At 49.7% G+C, this 21,981-nt stretch overlaps 1 protein-coding gene across 12 annotated transcripts in view; it reads left to right on the top strand.

Annotated features, from left to right (window-relative positions):
- Positions 1 to 21,981, top strand: part of cdk11b (cyclin dependent kinase 11B) — a 60,024-nt gene that overhangs the window by 30,422 nt on the left and 7,621 nt on the right. For all 12 annotated transcript variants that reach the window (XM_070860609.1, XM_070860604.1, XM_070860613.1 and 9 more), the window contains 5 exons: positions 2,161 to 2,282; positions 3,660 to 3,765; positions 9,716 to 9,837; positions 11,874 to 11,981; positions 21,078 to 21,194. In XM_070860609.1, coding sequence (XP_070716710.1) covers positions 2,161 to 2,282; positions 3,660 to 3,765; positions 9,716 to 9,837; positions 11,874 to 11,981; positions 21,078 to 21,194 — 575 coding nt within the window. The remainder of the gene's footprint in view (positions 1 to 2,160; positions 2,283 to 3,659; positions 3,766 to 9,715; positions 9,838 to 11,873; positions 11,982 to 21,077; positions 21,195 to 21,981) is intronic.

Raw genomic sequence — 21,981 nt, 5'->3', positions numbered from 1 at the left:
AATGTTGTTAGCCACCACCTGCAGCCAATCGCCATATTCATTGGACAGTTCGGTATCGAGTTCAATTTAAACCTTGTGTGATTTGAAATGTGCAAGAGTCATATGCTGGGTCCCCTACAGCACTGGATTGCTTACAGATACTTTCCATAAGATTAATGTAAACCTCGGGTCAGAGATGGTAAGGGGGCACAGTCTCAATTATAGAACGTTTTTATAATTCGTTCTTGGGGTGTGGCCATCACTGGCAATGTCAGCATTTATTGAGCATCCTGCGAAGGTGGTGGTGTATTCTTGTTCTTTGTTTGATACAACTTGGTTGTTTGGGCAGCCATTTTGGAGGGCAGTTAAGAGTCGAGCGCATTGGTCTGGGACTACAGCCACATTATCCCAGACCAGGCAAGGTTGGTAAGTTTCCTTCCCTGAAGAATACTATTGGACCAGTTGGGTTTTTACAGCAATCCGGACCACGTCAGGGTCACTTTCACTGATGCCGGATTTTAATTTTCAGATTTTGAAATTCTCAACCTCCCATGGTGAAATTTGAGCTGGTCTTCTCTGGATTACTAGTCCAGTAAGAACAGCCAGTACCCTACCGTCCCCATGGACACGGACTGAGCTGTTGAAATCTTTCGGCAGGACTTAATTGTGGCTTCAAAATATTTAAAGCAGAACGACTAAGAAGGACAGTTGAACCTTGACAGAAATATGTGCAGAAATGAGACCCGTTTCTTTTAGCTCGACCTTTTTCCCCTTTAGTTTGGAAGCACTTTGTGTTGTGTCGTGCATTTTGTTCACGTTTTTGCATTCACTTTGCAAGGTGGCTTCTGATGATCAGAGCAGAGTCAAGGGGACAATGTGGGTGGAAGCACGTGGGGATTTAGCCTGGTGGCCCGCTGGGTGCCACTGCGGCAATCAATGAATTGGGACCGGCACCAATGCTGGGCTTAGACCCACCACGTTGGGTTTGACTGCAGACAAGCTGACCTCTGGGCCAACATTTCCCCATTCTGAACCCACACCATTTCGACCTGTGCGCTTATCTTTTCCCAGTGACCATCGTCATTTCTGTGCTGCAGTATTAAGTATCACTTTGTGAATAGTTCAGTGCAATAGCCAGATAGTCTGTACCCTGTACGGACATTCTCCTTCTGCTTTCTGAAAGGCGGGTCATAGATACCATTAGCGGTGCTAGTAAGTACACACTTGTTTCCTCTCATGAGGTTAAAATATCTTTAATAGATTTCAACCTGCCTTTTAAAGTAACTCAGTCTCTGCAGTTACTGTTCTTTTGTAAATATGGATTCTAGGAACTGTCGATGTCCTTTCTGAAAAACTAAAAGAAAATACTTGGATTTATATAGCGCCTTTCACAACCACCAGGCGTCTCAAAGCACTTTACAGCCAATGACGTACTTTTGAAGTGTAGGCACTGTTGTAATGTGGGAAACGCAGCAGCCAATTTGTGCACAGCAAGCTCCCACAAACAACAATGTGATAATGACCAGATAATCTGTTTTAGTGATGTTGATTGAGGGATAAATATCGGGCAGGACACCGGGGATAATTCCCCTGATCATCATCATAATAGTGCCATGGGATCTTTTACGTCCACCTGAGAGAGCAGACAGGGCCTCGGTTTAATGTCTTATCTGAAAGACGGCACCTCTGACAGTGCAGCGCTCCCTCAGCACTGCACTGGAGTGTCGGCTTAGATTTTTTTTTGTGCTTAAGTCCCTGGAGTGGGACTAGAATCATAAGAATATTAAGAATAATTCATTCCTTTGTAAGGGCAGTGATGAGGCATTCACACAACTATCTGGCTGTTGCCCTGAACTATTCACAAAGTGATATTTAATACTGCAACACAGAAATGATGATTGTCACTGTGAAAAGATAATCACACAGATCAAAAATAGATGGAGTGATGTTTCTTTAGGTTGTCTTTTGGTGTAAGGGACAGAAGAATTCAGTCAGTTCCCAGACCCCGCCTGATCCAGCAATGTGCCTGTTCTGGCTGCTTATTGCTGTAGGATTCTAACTAGTTTATGCATTTGTTAGGATTTGTAAATGGCATAAACACACAAATCATACCTTTAAATCAGGTGGAATCATGACAATGTTGCAGTAATGATGTGTTTGGTGTGGCTCTGTATGTTTCAGATGAAATCGTGGCTTTGAAACGATTAAAAATGGAAAAGGAAAAGGAAGGATTTCCAATTACATCCCTGCGGGAAATCAACACCATTCTGAAAGCTCAACACCCAAACATAGTCACTGTCAGAGTAAGCACGCAGCAATTGTGCCTTTACCATTTAAAAAAATTTGTTCCGAGATGTGGGCATCGCTGGCAAGGCCGGCATTTATTGCCCATCCCTTATTGCCCCTTGAGAAGGTGGTGGTGAGCCGCCGCCTTGAACCGCTGCAGTCCGTGTGGTGAAGGTGCTCCCACAGTGCTGTTATGGAGGGAGTTCCAGGATTGTGACCCAGCGACGATGAAGGAACGGCCGATATATTTCCAAGTCAGGATGGTGTGTGACTGGGAGGGGGACGTGGAGGTGGTGGTGTTCCCATGCTCCTGCTGCCCTTGTCCTTCTAGGTGGTAGAGGTTGTGGGTTTGGGAGGTGCTGCCGGAGAAGCCTTGGCGAGTTGCTGCAGTGCATCTTGTAGATGGTGCACACTGCAGCCACGGTGCGCCGGTGGTGGAGGGAGTGAGTGTTGAAGGTGGTGGATGGGGGGGCCAATCAAGCGGCTGCTTTGTCCTGGATGGTGTCAAGCTTCTTGAGTGTTGTTGGAGCTGCACCATCCAGGCAAGTGGAGAGTGTTCCATCACACTCCTGACTTGTGCCGTGTAGATGGTGGAAAGGCTTTGGGGAGTCAGGAGGTGAGACACTCGCCGCAGAATACCCAGCCTCTGACCTGCTCTTGTTGCCACAGTATTTGTGTGACTGGTCCAGTTAAGTTTCTGGTCAATGGTGACCCCCCCCTCCCCACCCCCAGGATGTTGATGGTGGGAGATTTGGTGCTGGTAATGCAGTTGAATATCATAGGGGGTGGTTAGACTCTCACTTGGTGATGATCATTGCCTGACACTTGTGCGAATGTTACTTGCCACTTATCAGCCCAAGCCTGAATGTTGTCTGGGTCTTGCTGCATGCGGGCATGGACTGCTCCGTTATCTGAGGAGTTATGAATGGCACTGAACACTGTGCAGTCATCAGCGAACATCCCCATTTCTGACCTTCTGATGGAGGAAAGCATTGATGAAGCAGTTGAAGATGGTTGGGCCCAGGATACTGCCCTGAGTGGGATATCTGAGGTTACCTTAGTAATTAGCTGGTACTTTGTTTGATTTAGAGTGGAATATTTCAGCAGATGTTGTACATTCCATTCTTTCCATGTGATTATTTTCAGAGTGAGGTGATATATTTAGTATACTTGTTAAATTTGTGCTATCTGCTGGAATAGCACTGAGGGGTGGGCGCTCCCTTGCAGTCTGTCATTTGAATGGATTTTCGATTATTATACATAAAATGATATATTAATTTATAGAGACTAGACGTTAGTACTGCAATAGCTCTGCTGCCCTGTGAGTGCAGTAGCAGTAAGATAATATTGCATGTGGAAATCACTACCGACTGAATCTCCGATTATTTCTTCAGGAAATTGTAGTGGGGAGCAACATGGACAAGATATATATAGTTATGAATTATGTTGAACATGACCTGAAGAGTTTAATGGAAACCATGAAGCAACCATTCTTACCAGGTACAGCTATTTTGTTGCATATTGTGAACACAACAAATTCAGAAAGAAATATAAAACTTTTATTAAAAAAAAGTTTCTTCGTACGTATGGAGACAATGCAAATGTTTCTGCGAAACATTTCTGTGTTACAGTCTAGCATTCTACTTTGTGGATTCAATAACTTTCATCAGATTTATATGTTCCAGAATTACTTTGGTCTCAAATTGCTCATTTCTAACTGCAAACACATCCCTTGTCTGCATTAAAGCCAGGTTCCCAGGTTAGCATTCTCCGATCGAGTGACTTCTCAGTTTCTCACTCTGACATGCTGTTTCATGTGTGTTGTTGCTGACTGGGATTTATAATGAAGGTATGCAACATTCTCCGTGTATATCTATTCTCCTGTGTAAGATTGGAAATTTTTCCTCCTATTTGGTTTCCAAAGTCGGAGGTTCACCTTGCACGTGAGTGAGGATCAGTGTGTGGCTGGGGACGCATTCTGTGCTCAGCGCCTTGTGCAAGTTGAGCTCTATGCTTGCCAACATACTTAAATACTGTCACACAGCAACAAAGGTTACAGTCTCAAGGACTCGACCTGTATCTGGAGCCAAACAGTGTAAGCCTGAGTCACAGTGGCACAGGTGAAAAGGTCAAATTTCCACTTTGTCGCCCCCCCCTTCTCTCGGGAGATAAATTTTCCACTTTGAGAAGACACCCCATTATCACTGGCTCCCCGAGAGCAGTAATTGTCATTGTAATGGTCACTGACATGTTGAATATTGAGAACACGGCTTACAGTCACTATTGTGGAATTGAATCAAATTATTCTCATTTTTAGATTGGAAATTAGGTCCTTTTCTTCCAGAATAGTGACTTCTAAGTTAGGATAGCAAAGTTTGCTAATATTTGAAATGCGTCTGTATGTTGGTGAGAGGAGAGTGACGGACCAGGGGTTTGAGGGGTTGGGTCCACAGTAATGCTGTAATCTTGACCATCTTATGTAAGATCATATTTCTTTTCCTTATTTGCAAAGTGTTGGTGTCTTGTATGCGAGTTGTTTCATAAATGAGTAAATGTGATGATGAATCATTCTTCATACAAAATAGTCTTGAAATGGCTTTGAATATTAGCACAATAATCGAGCATTACTGTACTTACAATGGATGTTGTGCGTGTTTGATATTGTGAAGGGGATCAAGCTGTCATCAGCTCAGCATCTTCTGCCACACCATAAAGCTCTCTGCTACATTCATTTTGATTTTTGTAGGTAGTAATGTAATTACCGAACCGTTGGTAGTTGAGCCCATTTTAGGAATGTGGGCTTTTATCAGCCAGTCGCACTGTTGCCGTTCAACATTATATCTGCAACTTGGCCACAGTGCAGAACCAAACTTCACATTTTCTGTCAGCGCCCCATAATATTTTTTTTGTCTAAATGCTTTGTGTAAACATAAAATTCTTGGGTTGTGAACGACACTGGCAAGGCAGTATTTAAAGCCCATCCCCAGTTATCCTTGGGGCACTGACTCAACCCTGTAATGTGGAGCTGGAGTCATATTATGCAAGCCAGACTGAGTAGGTGTGGTGGGTTCCCATCCCTAAAGTACAGTATTGGGTTCCTACCACAATCAGGCTGCTTTCATGGTCATTTTTGATGCTAGCCTGCAAATTACCAGATTTATTATGTTCAATTTTACACTGAATTTGTAAACGAGGGTGAAAACATTGAAATCAAAGCGGTACAGAATGAGATCGGCGCATATGGGATAATGGGCAAGGGAGATTTAGTATGGGGATAAGCTGTGGGAGGTGGGGTTCTGCATGAATTGAAGATTGGAGAGATTGGTAGATTTTTGCTAGTCAAGGGTATAAAAGGATATGGAGCCAAGACAGGTGGATGGAGTTAAGATACCGATCAGCCATGATCTCATTGAATGGCAGAACAGGCTCGAGGAGCTGAATGGCCACCTCCTGTTCCTATGTAAAAGTTGGAAGGCTGGTTGGGAGGGTTTGGGAAAAATTGAGGTTGAAGATGACAGTTGCATGATCAGCCATGATCATATTGAATGGTGGGGCAGGCTCGAAGGGCCGAATGGCCTACTCCTGCACCTATTTTCTATGTTTCTATGTCATCAGGGATTTGGCAGTAGTGAGTGAGTGAGAGATACGGATGGAAGCAGGACAGGGTTTTGGAGTTAGGACGGCTGTGGGATTTGATGCTCAGCTCAAGGTGGGGCAGGCCACTGAGGTTGTGCATTGTTCAATGCAGCCAGAGAGGGGAGATCGAATCAGGGCAGAAGTGTTTAGGTTTTAGTGAGAGAAGCCTTGCCGGTGTTTGGCTGAAGGAAGTTGTGTTTTAGCCACGATATCATGGCAACAGGCGTGGAATAAAGGGAGGTGGTGGAGCAGTAAGGCTGGGTGTTGGCATAATGTGGAAACTCATTCCATGCTGTGGATAATGCTGATGTACTTATTGAGAAGCGGGCAGGGAAGTGGAGCTGAGTCCATGATCAGATCAGCCATGATCTTATTGAATGGCGGAGCAGGCTCGAGGGGCCAAATGGCCGACTCCTGCTCCTATGGCTAAAGTAAATGTTGGTCCCTTAGAGGACGAGACCGGGGAATTAGTAATGGGGAATATGGAAATGGCAGAAACTCTGAACAAATTTTTTGAGGATGTTTCCAATAAAGTGGACAAAGGAGTACCAGTTGATGTGGTATATTTGGACTTTCAGAAGGCTTTTGACAAGGTCCCACACAGGAGATTAATGTGCAAAGTTAAAGCACATGGGATTGGGGGTAGTGTGCTGACGTGGATTGAGAACTGGTTGTCAGACAGGAAGCAAAGAGTAGGAGTAAATGGGTACTTTTCGAAATGGCAGGCAGTGACTAGTGGGGTACCGCAAGGTTCTGTGCTGGGGCCCCAGTTGTTTACATTGTACATTAATGATTTAGACGAGGGGATTAAATGTAGTATCTCCAAATTTGCGGATGACACTAAGTTGGGTGGCAGTGTGAGCTGCGAGGAGGATGCTATGAGGCTGCAGAGTGACTTGGATAGGTTAGGTGAGTGGGCAAATGCGTGGCAGATGAAGTATAATGTGGATAAATGTGAGGTTATCCACTTTGGTGGTAAAAACAGAGAGACAGACTATTATCTGAATGGTGACAGATTAGGAAAAGGGAAGGTGCAACGAGACCTGGGTGTCATGGTACATCAGTCATTGAAGGTTGGCATGCAGATACAGCAGGCGGTTAAGAAAGCAAATGGCATGTTGGCCTTCATAGCGAGGGGATTTGAGTACAGGGCCAGGGAGGTGTTGCTACAGTTGTACAGGGCCTTGGTGAGGCCACACCTGGAGTATTGTGTACAGTTTTGGTCTCCTAACTTGAGGAAGGACATTCTTGCTATTGAGGGAGTGCAGCGAAGATTCACCAGACTGATTCCCGGGATGGTGGGACTGACCTATCAAGAAAGACTGGATCAACTGGGCTTGTATTCACTGGAGTTCAGAAGAGTGAGAGGGGACCTCATAGAAACGTTTAAAATTCTGACGGGTTTGGACAGGTTGGATGCAGGAAGAATGTTCCCAATGTTGGGGAAGTCCAGAACCAGGGGTCACAGTTTAAGGATAAGGGGTAAGCCATTTAGGACCGAGATAAGGAGAAACTTCTTCACCCAGAGAGTGGTGAACCTGTGGAATTCTCTACCACAGAAAGTAGTTGAGGCCAATTCACTAAATATATTCAAAAGGGAGTTAGATGAAGTCCTTACTACTCGGGGGATCAAGGGGTATGGCGTGAAAGCAGGAAGTGGGTACTGAAGTTTCATGTTCAGCCATGAACTCATTGAATGGCGGTGCAGGCTAGAAGGGCTGAATGGCCTGCTCCTGCACCTATTTTCTATTTTTCTATGTATCGGTCTTTACGGTAGAGGACACTAACAATATATCAACAGTGGATAGTCAAGGGGCTATGGGGGGGAGGAACTTAACACAATCACAATCACAAAGGAGTTGGTACTCAGTAAGATAATGGGACTACAGGCAGATAAATCCCCTGGACCTGATGGCTTGCATCCTCGGGTCTTAAGAGAAGTAGCGGCAGGGATAGTGGGTGCATTGGTTGTAATTTACCAAAATTCCCTGGATTCTGGGGAGGTCCCAGCAGATTGGAAAACTGCAAATGTAACGCCCCTTTTTTAAAAAGGAGGCAGACAAAAAGCAGGAAACTATAGACCAGTTAGCCTAACATCTGTAGTTGGGAAAATGTTGGAGTCCATTATTAAAGAAGCAGTAACAGGACATTTGGAAAAGCAAAATTCAATCAGGCAGAGTCAGCATGGATTTATGAAAGGGAAACCATGTTTGACACATTTGCTGGAGTTTTTCGAGGATGTAATGAACCGGGTGGATAAAGGGGAACCAGTGGCTGTGGTGTATTTGGACTTCCAGAAGGTATTTGACAAGGTGCCACATAAAAGGTTACTGCACAAGATAAACGTTCACTGGGTTGGGGGTAATATATTAGCATGGATAGAGGATTGGCTAACTAACAGAAAACAGAGAGTCGGGATAAATGGTTCATTCTCTGGTTGGCAATCAGTAACTAGTCGGGTGCCGCAGGGATCAGTGCTGGGACCCCAACTATTTATAATCTATATTCACGACTTGGAAGAAAGGACAGAGTGTAACGTAGCCAAATTTGCTGACGATACAAAGATAGGAGGAAAAACAATGTGTGAGGAGGACACAAAAAATCTGCAAAAGGACATAGACAGGCTAAGTGGGCAAAAATTTGGCAGATGGAGTATAATGTTGGAAAGTGTGAGGTCATGTACTTTGGCAGAAAAAAAATCAAAGAGCAAGTTATTATTTAAATGGAGAAAGATTGCAAAGTGCTGCAGTACAGCGGGACCTGGGGGTACTTGTGCATGAAACACAAAAGGATAGTATACAGGTACAGCAAGTGATCAGGGAGGCCAATGGAATCTTGGTCTTTATTGCAAAGGGGATGGAGTATAAAAGCAGGGCAGTCTTACTACAGCTATATAAGGAATTGGTGAGGCCACACCTGGAATACTGCGTGCAGTTTTGGTTTCCATATTTACGAAAGGATATACTTGCTTTGGAGGCAGATCAGAGAAGGTTTACTAGGTTGACTCCGGGGATGAGGGGTTTGACTTATGAGGAAAGGTTGAGGAGATTGGGCCTCTACTCATTGCAATTCAGAAGAATGTGAGTTGATCTTATCGAAATGTATAAGATTATGAGGGGGCTTGACAAGGTGGATGCAGAGAGGATGTTTCCACTGATGGGGGAGACTAGAACTAGAGGGCATGATCTTAGAATAAGGGGCCACCCATTTAAAACCGAGATGAGGAGAAATTTCTTCTCTGAGGGTTGTAAAGCTGTGGAATTCGCTGCCTCAGAGAGCTGTGGAATCTGGGACATTGAATAAATTTAAGACAGAAATAGACAGTTTCTTGAACGATAAGGGGTTATGGGGAGTTGGTGGGGAAGTGGAGCTGAATCCATGATCGGATCAGCCATGATCGTATTAAATGGCAGAGCAGGCTCGAGGGGCCGTATGGCCGACTCCTGCTCCTATTTTTTATGTTCTTGTGTATTTCTTCTGTTCTATAATACAGCCAAAGGGGCAACATGTAGATTGGAATACGAGGGCTAAGGATTGAAGCTTGGAACACACCCAACGTGTTGGTAGTTGCGCGAGGAGAAATTGTTGTAGGATGTTTGGCCACTTTAGGACTGGTAGGAATAGAACCATGAAAGGCAGTCCTGTGAAGATAGAGGATGAGGCATGGTCGTCAGCCATATGGACGGTCACACGGGTTGAGGAGGGGTAACGCACTGTCGCAATCCCAGTATTGCTCTCTCGGACCAGGGTGTAGGTGGTGAAGCCTTACATGTGAAAACTCACCAATCTTTCAAATCATTTGTTTCATTTTTAGGTGAAGTTAAAACACTTATGATACAACTTCTAAAAGGCGTTCGACATCTTCATGATAACTGGATTTTACACCGAGATCTAAAGACATCTAATCTTCTGCTCAGTCATTCGGGAATACTTAAGGTCAGTTCTACTGCAGTGAGAAAGTAGATATTGCTGGTGCATCTCTGTGCTGGGCGATGGCCGAGTCCCTCTTCCTCTGGGAGAGATTACTGTAGGGTTTGTGATCCACACGCTGCCAGTGATGGTCATAAACACACAATTTCTAGCTTTGCCATTTCTTGTTTCTGTCGATGTAATGCACCTATGGTGCTCCTTCCCTTCATTTGTGTTAAACTCTTCCCCCTTTTTTATGAACAGGATATTTGTTTTCTTTCCCTTGCCCATGGGTCTCTGCACCATTCCCTACTGTAGGGGAACACGCAACCTGCTGCCAGCCATGTTCCCTGAGAGAGAAAATTTCTCTCCATCTCCGTTTTAAATGGGAGACCCCTTATTCTGAAACTGGCCCCTAGTTCTAGATTCCCCCACGAGGGGAAACATCCTCTCTGCATCTACCCTGTCAAGCCCCCTCAGAATCTTATACATTTCAATAAGATCACCTCACATTCTTCTTAACTCCAATGAGTATCGGCCCAACCTGCTCAACTTTTCTTCATAAAACAATCCCTTCATCTCAGGAATCAACCTCGTGAACCTTCTCTGAACAACCTCCAATGCAAATATAATCCTTCTTTAAATACGGAGACCAAAACTGTACGCAGTACTCCAGGTGTGGCCTCACCAATATCCTGTACAGTTGTAGCAGGACTTCTCTGCTTTTATACTCTATCCCCCTTGCAATAAAGGCCAACATTCCATTTGCCTTCCTAATTACTTGCTGTACCTGCATACTAACTGTTTGTGTTTCATGCACAAGGACCCCCAGGTCCCGCTGTACTGCAGCATTTTGTAATCTCTCTCCATTTAAATAATAATTTGCTTTTTATTCTTCCTACCAAAGTGAATAACCTCATATTTTCCCATATTATACTCCGTCTGCCAAATTTTTGCCCACTCACTCAGCCTGCCTATATCCCTTTTAGATTTTTTGTGTCCTCCTCACAATTTGCTTTCCCACCCATCTTTGTATCATCATCAAATTTGGTTACATTACACTCGCTCCTTCATCCAAGTCATTAATATAGATTGTAAATAGTTGAGGCCCCTGCAGTACCCCACTAGTTACTGTTTGCCAACCTGAAAATGGCCCATTTATCCGACTCTCTGTTTTCTGTTAGTTAGCCAATCCTCTTTCTATGCTAATATATTACCCCCAATTCCGTGAGCTTTTATTTTGTGCAGTAACCTTTTATGTGGCACCTTATCAAGTGCCTTCTGGAAATCCAAATACACCACATCCACTGGTTCCCCTTTATCCACCCTGTTCGTTACATCCTCAAAGAACTCCAGCAAATTTGTCAAACATAATTTCCCTTTCATAAAACCACGTTGACGCTGGTTGATTATATTATGATTTTCTAAATGTCCTGCTATTATTTCCTTAATAATGGATTCCAGCATGATTCCAGCATTTTCCCAATGATAGATGTTAGGCTAACTGGTCTATAGTTTCCTGCTTTCTATCTCCCTCCTTTCTTGAATAGGGGCGTTACATTCGCGGTTTTCCAATCCGCCGGGACCTCTCCAGAATCCAGGGAACGTTGGTAGATTAGTCCCATTCCTCCCATCTGTGTTTTTATTTTCAAAGCACTCGGCCTCTGCTCGTTGCCTCGTAACAGTACGGCAGGAATGGTATCGTGTGCAAAACTGCTCTGGCAACTCTGTCCTCGATCTGAGCCTCTCTGCTGCAATATCGTGCAGTGATCACTCCAGTAACTGTTGTTCATTCCCAGCCAGGTGCAGAGTGACATCTAATGTGCATTCATAGTTACAATTGTAGATTGCTTCACTGCTAAAGCAAACAGTAGGGTCGGTCTATTTTATTTTTAAGATTATCAATAAATTTCAATGTTGATGAATCTGCAGCCTGTAAATCCTGTGTTTGGCACAATGTTCCTTTAAAAATGCATCTTAATATTTGTCAAGTGTTGAAAGATGTTACTTCAGTACCTGCCAATGAAATAACTTCAAAACAAATTTTACTGAACGTTCTTTAGATTGGCGACTTTGGACTTGCTCGAGAGTACGGCTCCCCATTGAAGCCTTACACGCCCGTGGTGGTAACTCTCTGGTATCGAACCCCAGAGCTGCTACTTGGAGCAAAGGTTAGTGATCTGAGCTTGGGGTGGGGATAATGCATTTCAGAAAATGAACAGAACGGCTTCTAGCAATATCTGTGCTTTCGATTGATTCTGCAGATCAACAGAGAAGATACTAACTGTCTTTATCTACTCCTTGACTTGTATTGTCAATCAGTTGTAATATTGACCCAAACTGGGGCCTTGTCAATCAATTGTTCAGGTTTCCATTAGCACTGTAGCAATGGTGCAACATGAAGTTTAAACTGATGTTTTGGTAGCAATTTGCTAATATGTGTCGTCCTCTTTCCCGCCCCCCCACATTGGTTGCCTGATGAAACACATGACTGGTTCATTTCAGTGAAAGTAAATGTCTGTTCCATTGCACTGCAGTGAATGTGGAGCGGGTTTTGCAATCGACGCGTACGATCAGCGAGTTGCAATTGACGCGTACAATCAGCGAGTTGCCGTAGACGCGTCCGATCAGCGAGTTGCAGTAGACGCGTCCGATCAGCGAGTTGCCGTAGACGCGTCCGATCAGCGAGTTGCCGTAGACGCGTCCGATCAGCGAGTTGCCGTAGACGCGTCCGATCAGCGAGTTGCCGTAGACGCGTCCGATCAGCGAGTTGCCGTAGACGCGTCCGATCAGCGAGTTGCCGTAGACGCGTCCGATCAGCGAGTTGCCGTAGACGCGTCCGATCAGCGAGTTGCAGTAGACGCGTCCGATCAGCGAGTTGCCGTAGACGCGTACGATCAGCGAGTTGCAATCGACGCGTACGATCAGCGAGTTGCCGTAGACGCGTACGATCAGCGAGTTGCAGTAGACGCGTCCGATCAGCGAGTTGCCGTAGACGCGTCCGATCAGCGAGTTGCCGTAGACGCGTACGATCAGCGAGTTGCAGTAGACGCGTCCGATCAGCGAGTTGCCGTAGACGCGTACGAACAGCGAGTTGCCGTAGACAGTAGACGCGTCCGATCAGCGAGTTGCAGTAGACGCGTCCGATCAGCGAGTTGCCGTAGACGCGTCCGATCAGCGAGTTGCCGTAGACGCGTCCGATCAGCGAGTTGCCGTAGACGCGTCCGATCAGCGAGTTGCAGTAGACGCGTCCGATCAGCGAGTTGCCGTAGACGCGTACGAACAGCGAGTTGCCGTAGACAGTAGACGCGTCCGATCAGCGAGTTGCCGTAGACGCGTACGATCAGCGAGTTGCCGTAGACAGTAGACGCGTCCGATCAGCGAGTTGCAGTAGACGCGTACGAACAACGAGTTGCAGTAGACTCGTCCGATCAGCGAGTTGCAGTAGACGCGTACGATCAGCGAGTTGCAGTAGACGCGTCCGATCAGCGAGTTGCAGTAGACGCGTCCGATCAGCGAGTTGCCGTAGACGCGTACGAACAGCGAGTTGCAGTAGACGCGTACGATCAGCGAGTTGCAGTAGACGCGTCCGATCAGCGAGTTGCAGTAGACGCGTCCGATCAGCGAGTTGCAGTAGACGCGTACGATCAGCGAGTTGCAGTAGACGCGTACGATCAGCGAGTTGCAGTAGACGCGTACGAACAACGAGTTGCAGTAGACTCGTCCGATCAGCGAGTTGCCGTAGACGCGTCCGATCAGCGAGTTGCCGTAGACGCGTCCGATCAGCGAGTTGCCATAGACGCGTCCGATCAGCGAGTTGCCGTAGACGCGTCCGATCAGCGAGTTGCAGTAGACGCGTCCGATCAGCGAGTTGCCGTAGACGCGTACGATCAGCGAGTTGCAATCGACGCGTACGATCAGCGAGTTGCCGTAGACGCGTACGATCAGCGAGTTGCAGTAGACGCGTCCGATCAGCGAGTTGCCGTAGACGCGTCCGATCAGCGAGTTGCCGTAGACGCGTACGATCAGCGAGTTGCAGTAGACGCGTCCGATCAGCGAGTTGCCGTAGACGCGTACGAACAGCGAGTTGCCGTAGACAGTAGACGCGTCCGATCAGCGAGTTGCAGTAGACGCGTACGATCAGCGAGTTGCAGTAGACGCGTCCGATCAGCGAGTTGCCGTAGACGCGTCCGATCAGCGAGTTGCCGTAGACGCGTCCGATCAGCGAGTTGCAGTAGACGCGTCCGATCAGCGAGTTGCCGTAGACGCGTACGAACAGCGAGTTGCCGTAGACAGTAGACGCGTCCGATCAGCGAGTTGCCGTAGACGCGTACGATCAGCGAGTTGCCGTAGACAGTAGACGCGTCCGATCAGCGAGTTGCAGTAGACGCGTACGAACAACGAGTTGCAGTAGACTCGTCCGATCAGCGAGTTGCAGTAGACGCGTACGATCAGCGAGTTGCAGTAGACGCGTACGATCAGCGAGTTGCAGTAGACGCGTACGAACAGCGAGTTGCAGTAGACGCGTACGATCAGCGAGTTGCAGTAGACGCGTACGATCAGCGAGTTGCAGTAGACGCGTCCGATCAGCGAGTTGCAGTAGACGCGTCCGATCAGCGAGTTGCCGTAGACGCGTCCGATCAGCGAGTTGCCGTAGACGCGTCCGATCAGCGAGTTGCAGTAGACGCGTCCGATCAGCGAGTTGCCGTAGACGCGTACGATCAGCGAGTTGCAATCGACGCGTCCGATCAGCGAGTTGCCGTAGACGCGTACGATCAGCGAGTTGCAGTAGACGCGTCCGATCAGCGAGTTGCCGTAGACGCGTCCGATCAGCGAGTTGCCGTAGACGCGTCCGATCAGCGAGTTGCCGTAGACGCGTCCGATCAGCGAGTTGCCGTAGACGCGTCCGATCAGCGAGTTGCAGTAGACGCGTCCGATCAGCGAGTTGCCGTAGACGCGTACGAACAGCGAGTTGCCGTAGACAGTAGACGCGTCCGATCAGCGAGTTGCCGTAGACGCGTACGATCAGCGAGTTGCCGTAGACAGTAGACGCGTCCGATCAGCGAGTTGCAGTAGACGCGTACGATCAGCGAGTTGCAGTAGACGCGTCCGATCAGCGAGTTGCCGTAGACGCGTCCGATCAGCGAGTTGCCGTAGACGCGTCCGATCAGCGAGTTGCAGTAGACGCGTCCGATCAGCGAGTTGCCGTAGACGCGTACGAACAGCGAGTTGCCGTAGACAGTAGACGCGTCCGATCAGCGAGTTGCCGTAGACGCGTACGATCAGCGAGTTGCCGTAGACAGTAGACGCGTCCGATCAGCGAGTTGCAGTAGACGCGTACGAACAACGAGTTGCAGTAGACTCGTCCGATCAGCGAGTTGCAGTAGACGCATACGATCAGCGAGTTGCAGTAGACGCGTACGATCAGCGAGTTGCAGTAGACGCGTACGAACAACGAGTTGCAGTAGACTCGTCCGATCAGCGAGTTGCAGTAGACGCGTACGATCAGCGAGTTGCAGTAGACGCGTACGATCAGCGAGTTGCAGTAGACGCGTACGATCAGCGAGTTGCAGTAGACGCGTACGAACAGCGAGTTGCAGTAGACGCGTACGAACAGCGAGTTGCAGTAGACGCGTACGAACAGCGAGTTGCAGTAGACGCGTACGATCAGCGAGTTGCAGTAGACGCGTCCGATCAGCGAGTTGCAGTAGACGCGTACGATCAGCGAGTTGCAGTAGACGCGTCCGATCAGCGAGTTGCAGTAGACGCGTACGATCAGCGAGTTGCAGTAGACGCGTCCGATCAGCGAGTTGCAGTAGACGCGTACGATCAGCGAGTTGCAGTAGACGCGTCCGATCAGCGAGTTGCAGTAGACGCGTACGATCAGCGAGTTGCAGTAGACGCGTACGATCAGCGAGTTGCAGTAGACGCGTACGAACAGCGAGTTGCAGTAGACGCGTACGAACAGCGAGTTGCAGTAGACGCGTACGATCAGCGAGTTGCAGTAGACGCGTCCGATCAGCGAGTTGCAGTAGACGCGTCCGATCAGCGAGTTGCAGTAGACGCGTCCGATCAGCGAGTTGCCGTAGACGCGTCCGATCAGCGAGTTGCCGTAGACGCGTACGATCAGCGAGTTGCCGTAGACGCGTCCGATCAGCGAGTTGCAGTAGACGCGTCCGATCAGCGAGTTGCCGTAGACGCGTACGATCAGCGAGTTGCAATCGACGCGTACGATCAGCGAGTTGCCGTAGACGCGTCCGATCAGCGAGTTGCAGTAGACGCGTCCGATCAGCGAGTTGCCGTAGACGCGTCCGATCAGCGAGTTGCAGTAGACGCGTCCGATCAGCGAGTTGCCGTAGACGCGTACGAACAGCGAGTTGCCGTAGACAGTAGACGCGTCCGATCAGCGAGTTGCAGTAGACGCGTACGATCAGCGAGTTGCAGTAGACGCGTCCGATCAGCGAGTTGCCGTAGACGCGTCCGATCAGCGAGTTGCCGTAGACGCGTCCGATCAGCGAGTTGCAGTAGACGCGTCCGATCAGCGAGTTGCCGTAGACGCGTACGAACAGCGAGTTGCCGTAGACAGTAGACGCGTCCGATCAGCGAGTTGCCGTAGACGCGTACGATCAGCGAGTTGCCGTAGACAGTAGACGCGTCCGATCAGCGAGTTGCAGTAGACGCGTACGAACAACGAGTTGCAGTAGACTCGTCCGATCAGCGAGTTGCAGTAGACGCGTACGATCAGCGAGTTGCAGTAGACGCGTACGATCAGCGAGTTGCAGTAGACGCGTACGAACAGCGAGTTGCAGTAGACGCGTACGATCAGCGAGTTGCAGTAGACGCGTACGATCAGCGAGTTGCAGTAGACGCGTCCGATCAGCGAGTTGCAGTAGACGCGTCCGATCAGCGAGTTGCCGTAGACGCGTCCGATCAGCGAGTTGCCGTAGACGCGTCCGATCAGCGAGTTGCCGTAGACGCGTCCGATCAGCGAGTTGCAGTAGACGCGTCCGATCAGCGAGTTGCCGTAGACGCGTACGATCAGCGAGTTGCAATCGACGCGTCCGATCAGCGAGTTGCCGTAGACGCGTACGATCAGCGAGTTGCAGTAGACGCGTCCGATCAGCGAGTTGCCGTAGACGCGTCCGATCAGCGAGTTGCCGTAGACGCGTACGATCAGCGAGTTGCAGTAGACGCGTCCGATCAGCGAGTTGCCGTAGACGCGTACGAACAGCGAGTTGCCGTAGACAGTAGACGCGTCCGATCAGCGAGTTGCAGTAGACGCGTACGATCAGCGAGTTGCAGTAGACGCGTCCGATCAGCGAGTTGCCGTAGACGCGTCCGATCAGCGAGTTGCCGTAGACGCGTCCGATCAGCGAGTTGCCGTAGACGCGTCCGATCAGCGAGTTGCAGTAGACGCGTCCGATCAGCGAGTTGCCGTAGACGCGTACGAACAGCGAGTTGCCGTAGACAGTAGACGCGTCCGATCAGCGAGTTGCCGTAGACGCGTACGATCAGCGAGTTGCCGTAGACAGTAGACGCGTCCGATCAGCGAGTTGCAGTAGACGCGTACGATCAGCGAGTTGCAGTAGACGCGTCCGATCAGCGAGTTGCCGTAGACGCGTCCGATCAGCGAGTTGCCGTAGACGCGTCCGATCAGCGAGTTGCAGTAGACGCGTCCGATCAGCGAGTTGCCGTAGACGCGTACGAACAGCGAGTTGCCGTAGACAGTAGACGCGTCCGATCAGCGAGTTGCCGTAGACGCGTACGATCAGCGAGTTGCCGTAGACAGTAGACGCGTCCGATCAGCGAGTTGCAGTAGACGCGTACGAACAACGAGTTGCAGTAGACTCGTCCGATCAGCGAGTTGCAGTAGACGCGTACGATCAGCGAGTTGCAGTAGACGCGTACGATCAGCGAGTTGCAGTAGACGCGTACGAACAACGAGTTGCAGTAGACTCGTCCGATCAGCGAGTTGCAGTAGACGCGTACGATCAGCGAGTTGCAGTAGACGCGTACGATCAGCGAGTTGCAGTAGACGCGTACGATCAGCGAGTTGCAGTAGACGCGTACGAACAGCGAGTTGCAGTAGACGCGTACGAACAGCGAGTTGCAGTAGACGCGTACGAACAGCGAGTTGCAGTAGACGCGTACGATCAGCGAGTTGCAGTAGACGCGTCCGATCAGCGAGTTGCAGTAGACGCGTACGATCAGCGAGTTGCAGTAGACGCGTCCGATCAGCGAGTTGCAGTAGACGCGTACGATCAGCGAGTTGCAGTAGACGCGTCCGATCAGCGAGTTGCAGTAGACGCGTACGATCAGCGAGTTGCAGTAGACGCGTCCGATCAGCGAGTTGCAGTAGACGCGTACGATCAGCGAGTTGCAGTAGACGCGTACGATCAGCGAGTTGCAGTAGACGCGTACGAACAGCGAGTTGCAGTAGACGCGTACGAACAGCGAGTTGCAGTAGACGCGTACGATCAGCGAGTTGCAGTAGACGCGTCCGATCAGCGAGTTGCAGTAGACGCGTCCGATCAGCGAGTTGCAGTAGACGCGTCCGATCAGCGAGTTGCCGTAGACGCGTCCGATCAGCGAGTTGCCGTAGACGCGTACGATCAGCGAGTTGCCGTAGACGCGTCCGATCAGCGAGTTGCAGTAGACGCGTCCGATCAGCGAGTTGCCGTAGACGCGTACGATCAGCGAGTTGCAATCGACGCGTACGATCAGCGAGTTGCCGTAGACGCGTCCGATCAGCGAGTTGCAGTAGACGCGTCCGATCAGCGAGTTGCCGTAGACGCGTCCGATCAGCGAGTTGCAGTAGACGCGTCCGATCAGCGAGTTGCCGTAGACGCGTACGAACAGCGAGTTGCCGTAGACAGTAGACGCGTCCGATCAGCGAGTTGCAGTAGACGCGTACGATCAGCGAGTTGCAGTAGACGCGTCCGATCAGCGAGTTGCAGTAGACGCGTACGATCAGCGAGTTGCAGTAGACGCGTCCGATCAGCGAGTTGCAGTAGACGCGTACGATCAGCGAGTTGCCGTAGACGCGTCCGATCAGCGAGTTGCCGTAGACGCGTCCGATCAGCGAGTTGCAGTAGACGCGTCCGATCAGCGAGTTGCCGTAGACGCGTACGAACAGCGAGTTGCCGTAGACAGTAGACGCGTCCGATCAGCGAGTTGCCGTAGACGCGTACGATCAGCGAGTTGCAGTAGACGCGTCCGATCAGCGAGTTGCCGTAGACGCGTCCGATCAGCGAGTTGCCGTAGACGCGTACGATCAGCGAGTTGCAGTAGACGCGTCCGATCAGCGAGTTGCCGTAGACGCGTACGAACAGCGAGTTGCCGTAGACAGTAGACGCGTCCGATCAGCGAGTTGCAGTAGACGCGTACGATCAGCGAGTTGCAGTAGACGCGTCCGATCAGCGAGTTGCCGTAGACGCGTCCGATCAGCGAGTTGCCGTAGACGCGTCCGATCAGCGAGTTGCCGTAGACGCGTCCGATCAGCGAGTTGCAGTAGACGCGTCCGATCAGCGAGTTGCCGTAGACGCGTACGAACAGCGAGTTGCCGTAGACAGTAGACGCGTCCGATCAGCGAGTTGCCGTAGACGCGTACGATCAGCGAGTTGCCGTAGACAGTAGACGCGTCCGATCAGCGAGTTGCAGTAGACGCGTACGAACAACGAGTTGCAGTAGACTCGTCCGATCAGCGAGTTGCAGTAGACGCGTACGATCAGCGAGTTGCAGTAGACGCGTACGATCAGCGAGTTGCAGTAGACGCGTCCGATCAGCGAGTTGCCGTAGACGCGTACGAACAGCGAGTTGCAGTAGACGCGTACGATCAGCGAGTTGCAGTAGACGCGTACGATCAGCGAGTTGCAGTAGACGCGTCCGATCAGCGAGTTGCAGTAGACGCGTACGATCAGCGAGTTGCAGTAGACGCGTACGATCAGCGAGTTGCAGTAGACGCGTACGAACAACGAGTTGCAGTAGACTCGTCCGATCAGCGAGTTGCAGTAGACGCGTACGATCAGCGAGTTGCAGTAGACGCGTCCGATCAGCGAGTTGCAGTAGACGCGTACGATCAGCGAGTTGCAGTAGACGCGTACGATCAGCGAGTTGCAGTAGACGCGTACGATCAGCGAGTTGCAGTAGACGCGTCCGATCAGCGAGTTGCAGTAGACGCGTACGAACAGCGAGTTGCAGTAGACGCGTACGATCAGCGAGTTGCAGTAGACGCGTACGATCAGCGAGTTGCAGTAGACGCGTACGATCAGCGAGTTGCAGTAGACGCGTACGAACAGCGAGTTGCAGTAGACGCGTACGATCAGCGAGTTGCAGTAGACGCGTACGATCAGCGAGTTGCAGTAGACGCGTACGAACAGCGAGTTGCAGTAGACGCGTACGATCAGCGAGTTGCAGTAGACGCGTACGAACAGCGAGTTGCAGTAGACGCGTACGATCAGCGAGTTGCAGTAGACGCGTACGAACAGCGAGTTGCAGTAGACGCGTACGATCAGCGAGTTGCAGTAGACGCGTACGAACAGCGAGTTGCAGTAGACGCGTACGATCAGCGAGTTGCAGTAGACGCGTACGATCAGCGAGTTGCAGTAGACGCGTACGAACAGCGAGTTGCAGTAGACGCGTACGATCAGCGAGTTGCAGTAGACGCGTCCGATCAGCGAGTTGCAGTAGACGCGTACGAACAGCGAGTTGCAGTAGACGCGTACGATCTGCGAGTTGCAGTAGACGCGTACGAACAGCGAGTTGCAGTAGACGCGTACGATCAGCGAGTTGCAGTAGACGCGTCCGATCAGCGAGTTGCAGTAGACGCGTACGAACAGCGAGTTGCAGTAGACGCGTACGATCAGCGAGTTGCAATCGACGGTCTCGTGGCTCGCTGCAGTAGTATGTAAAATCGGGTTTACTTCAACATTTATTTTAAACTGTACAAGACTCTCACTGTTTGTATTGAGATTGATTCACTGGGTCAACTGATATTTAATTTTGGGGGGTTGAAGAGGAAAGATATTGAGCCTGTTGTATGACCATGCGAGCACCCCGACACAACAGGTACTGTTAGCAGATTCTGAATGTGGATATTAGGAACTGTATCTCTGGACCTATCTCATTTTTTGCCTGCTCTGACGGGGCAATTTTGATCCTTGGTGTAGGATGACTGGGAGGTTTTGTTCTTTTTGAAAGTATGTGTGTGCAAACATTGAAAAGCATTTTGCATTGATTGGTGTCCTGCCACTTTGCTTTCTTTGCAGGAATACTCGACGGCGATTGACCTGTGGTCAGTGGGCTGCATCTTTGCTGAATTCCTCACTCAGAAACCTCTCTTTCCAGGGAAGTCGGAAATCGATCAGATTAACAAGATCTTTAAGGTAAGTGACCTCATTAAAACAGGCATGCAACGTGATTTCATACAAAGGTGTGAGCTCAATGTCTGTATTGTTCACCGTATGTCTTCCACTAACCAGTGTCGGTTCCTGCAACAAAGCTTTTCTCAAACCTCCCATTTTGCTGGGTTTTCAAAAGTTAAATACGAGAACTAAATCCTGACCACGTTCCCTTGACACTAAAAATAAAGCTACTGCCAGCCTTGAGGCCTGATTGCTCCTCCCTCCTCCCCCCCCGCCCCCCCACCCCCAACTTTCCACTTCACCCCATGAACTTTTCATTGTACCCATAAGTGCATTCCATTCATTTTTAAGCTCACCAAAAAAGGGTTGGCTATTAATGCCCCTGTACTTGCCAGGCCTGTGCTGCAGTGGTTGGCACAGTTAGATATCTTCCTCCATGCTGATCCAGACACAGAGAGAGCGAGACCTCACAGGCATGGGCAGCTAGATGTGCCAGGACCTGCAAACAGTTAGTGGCATCTTGGCAGAAGGCAGCCAATCAGGAAATGCCTGTGCTTGGTCACCTTGGCACTCCTTCGTTCCCATAATACCACGTAAAGCATGGCCAGCTGTGATTGGGTGCTTCACACAACAGTTAGGCATTCACGCACCGTGGTGGAGCCACCAGAGGCCTGCAGGTTCGGCTTTCTTTGGGGAAAGGAGCTTCCACCAACACCATATCCACTGGGAGACTGGGTGGGGGAGGTGGGGGGGGGGGAGGTGGGAGAGGGGAGGGGGGGGAAGAGGGAGGGGGGGGAGGTGGGGGGGG

The sequence above is a fragment of the Pristiophorus japonicus genome, chromosome 18 (assembly GCF_044704955.1).
Source record: "Pristiophorus japonicus isolate sPriJap1 chromosome 18, sPriJap1.hap1, whole genome shotgun sequence".
In the NCBI taxonomy this organism is placed as follows: domain Eukaryota; kingdom Metazoa; phylum Chordata; class Chondrichthyes; family Pristiophoridae; genus Pristiophorus; species Pristiophorus japonicus.
Note: the sequence above shows the minus strand (reverse complement) of the source record. Positions and strands in the feature narration are given on the sequence as shown.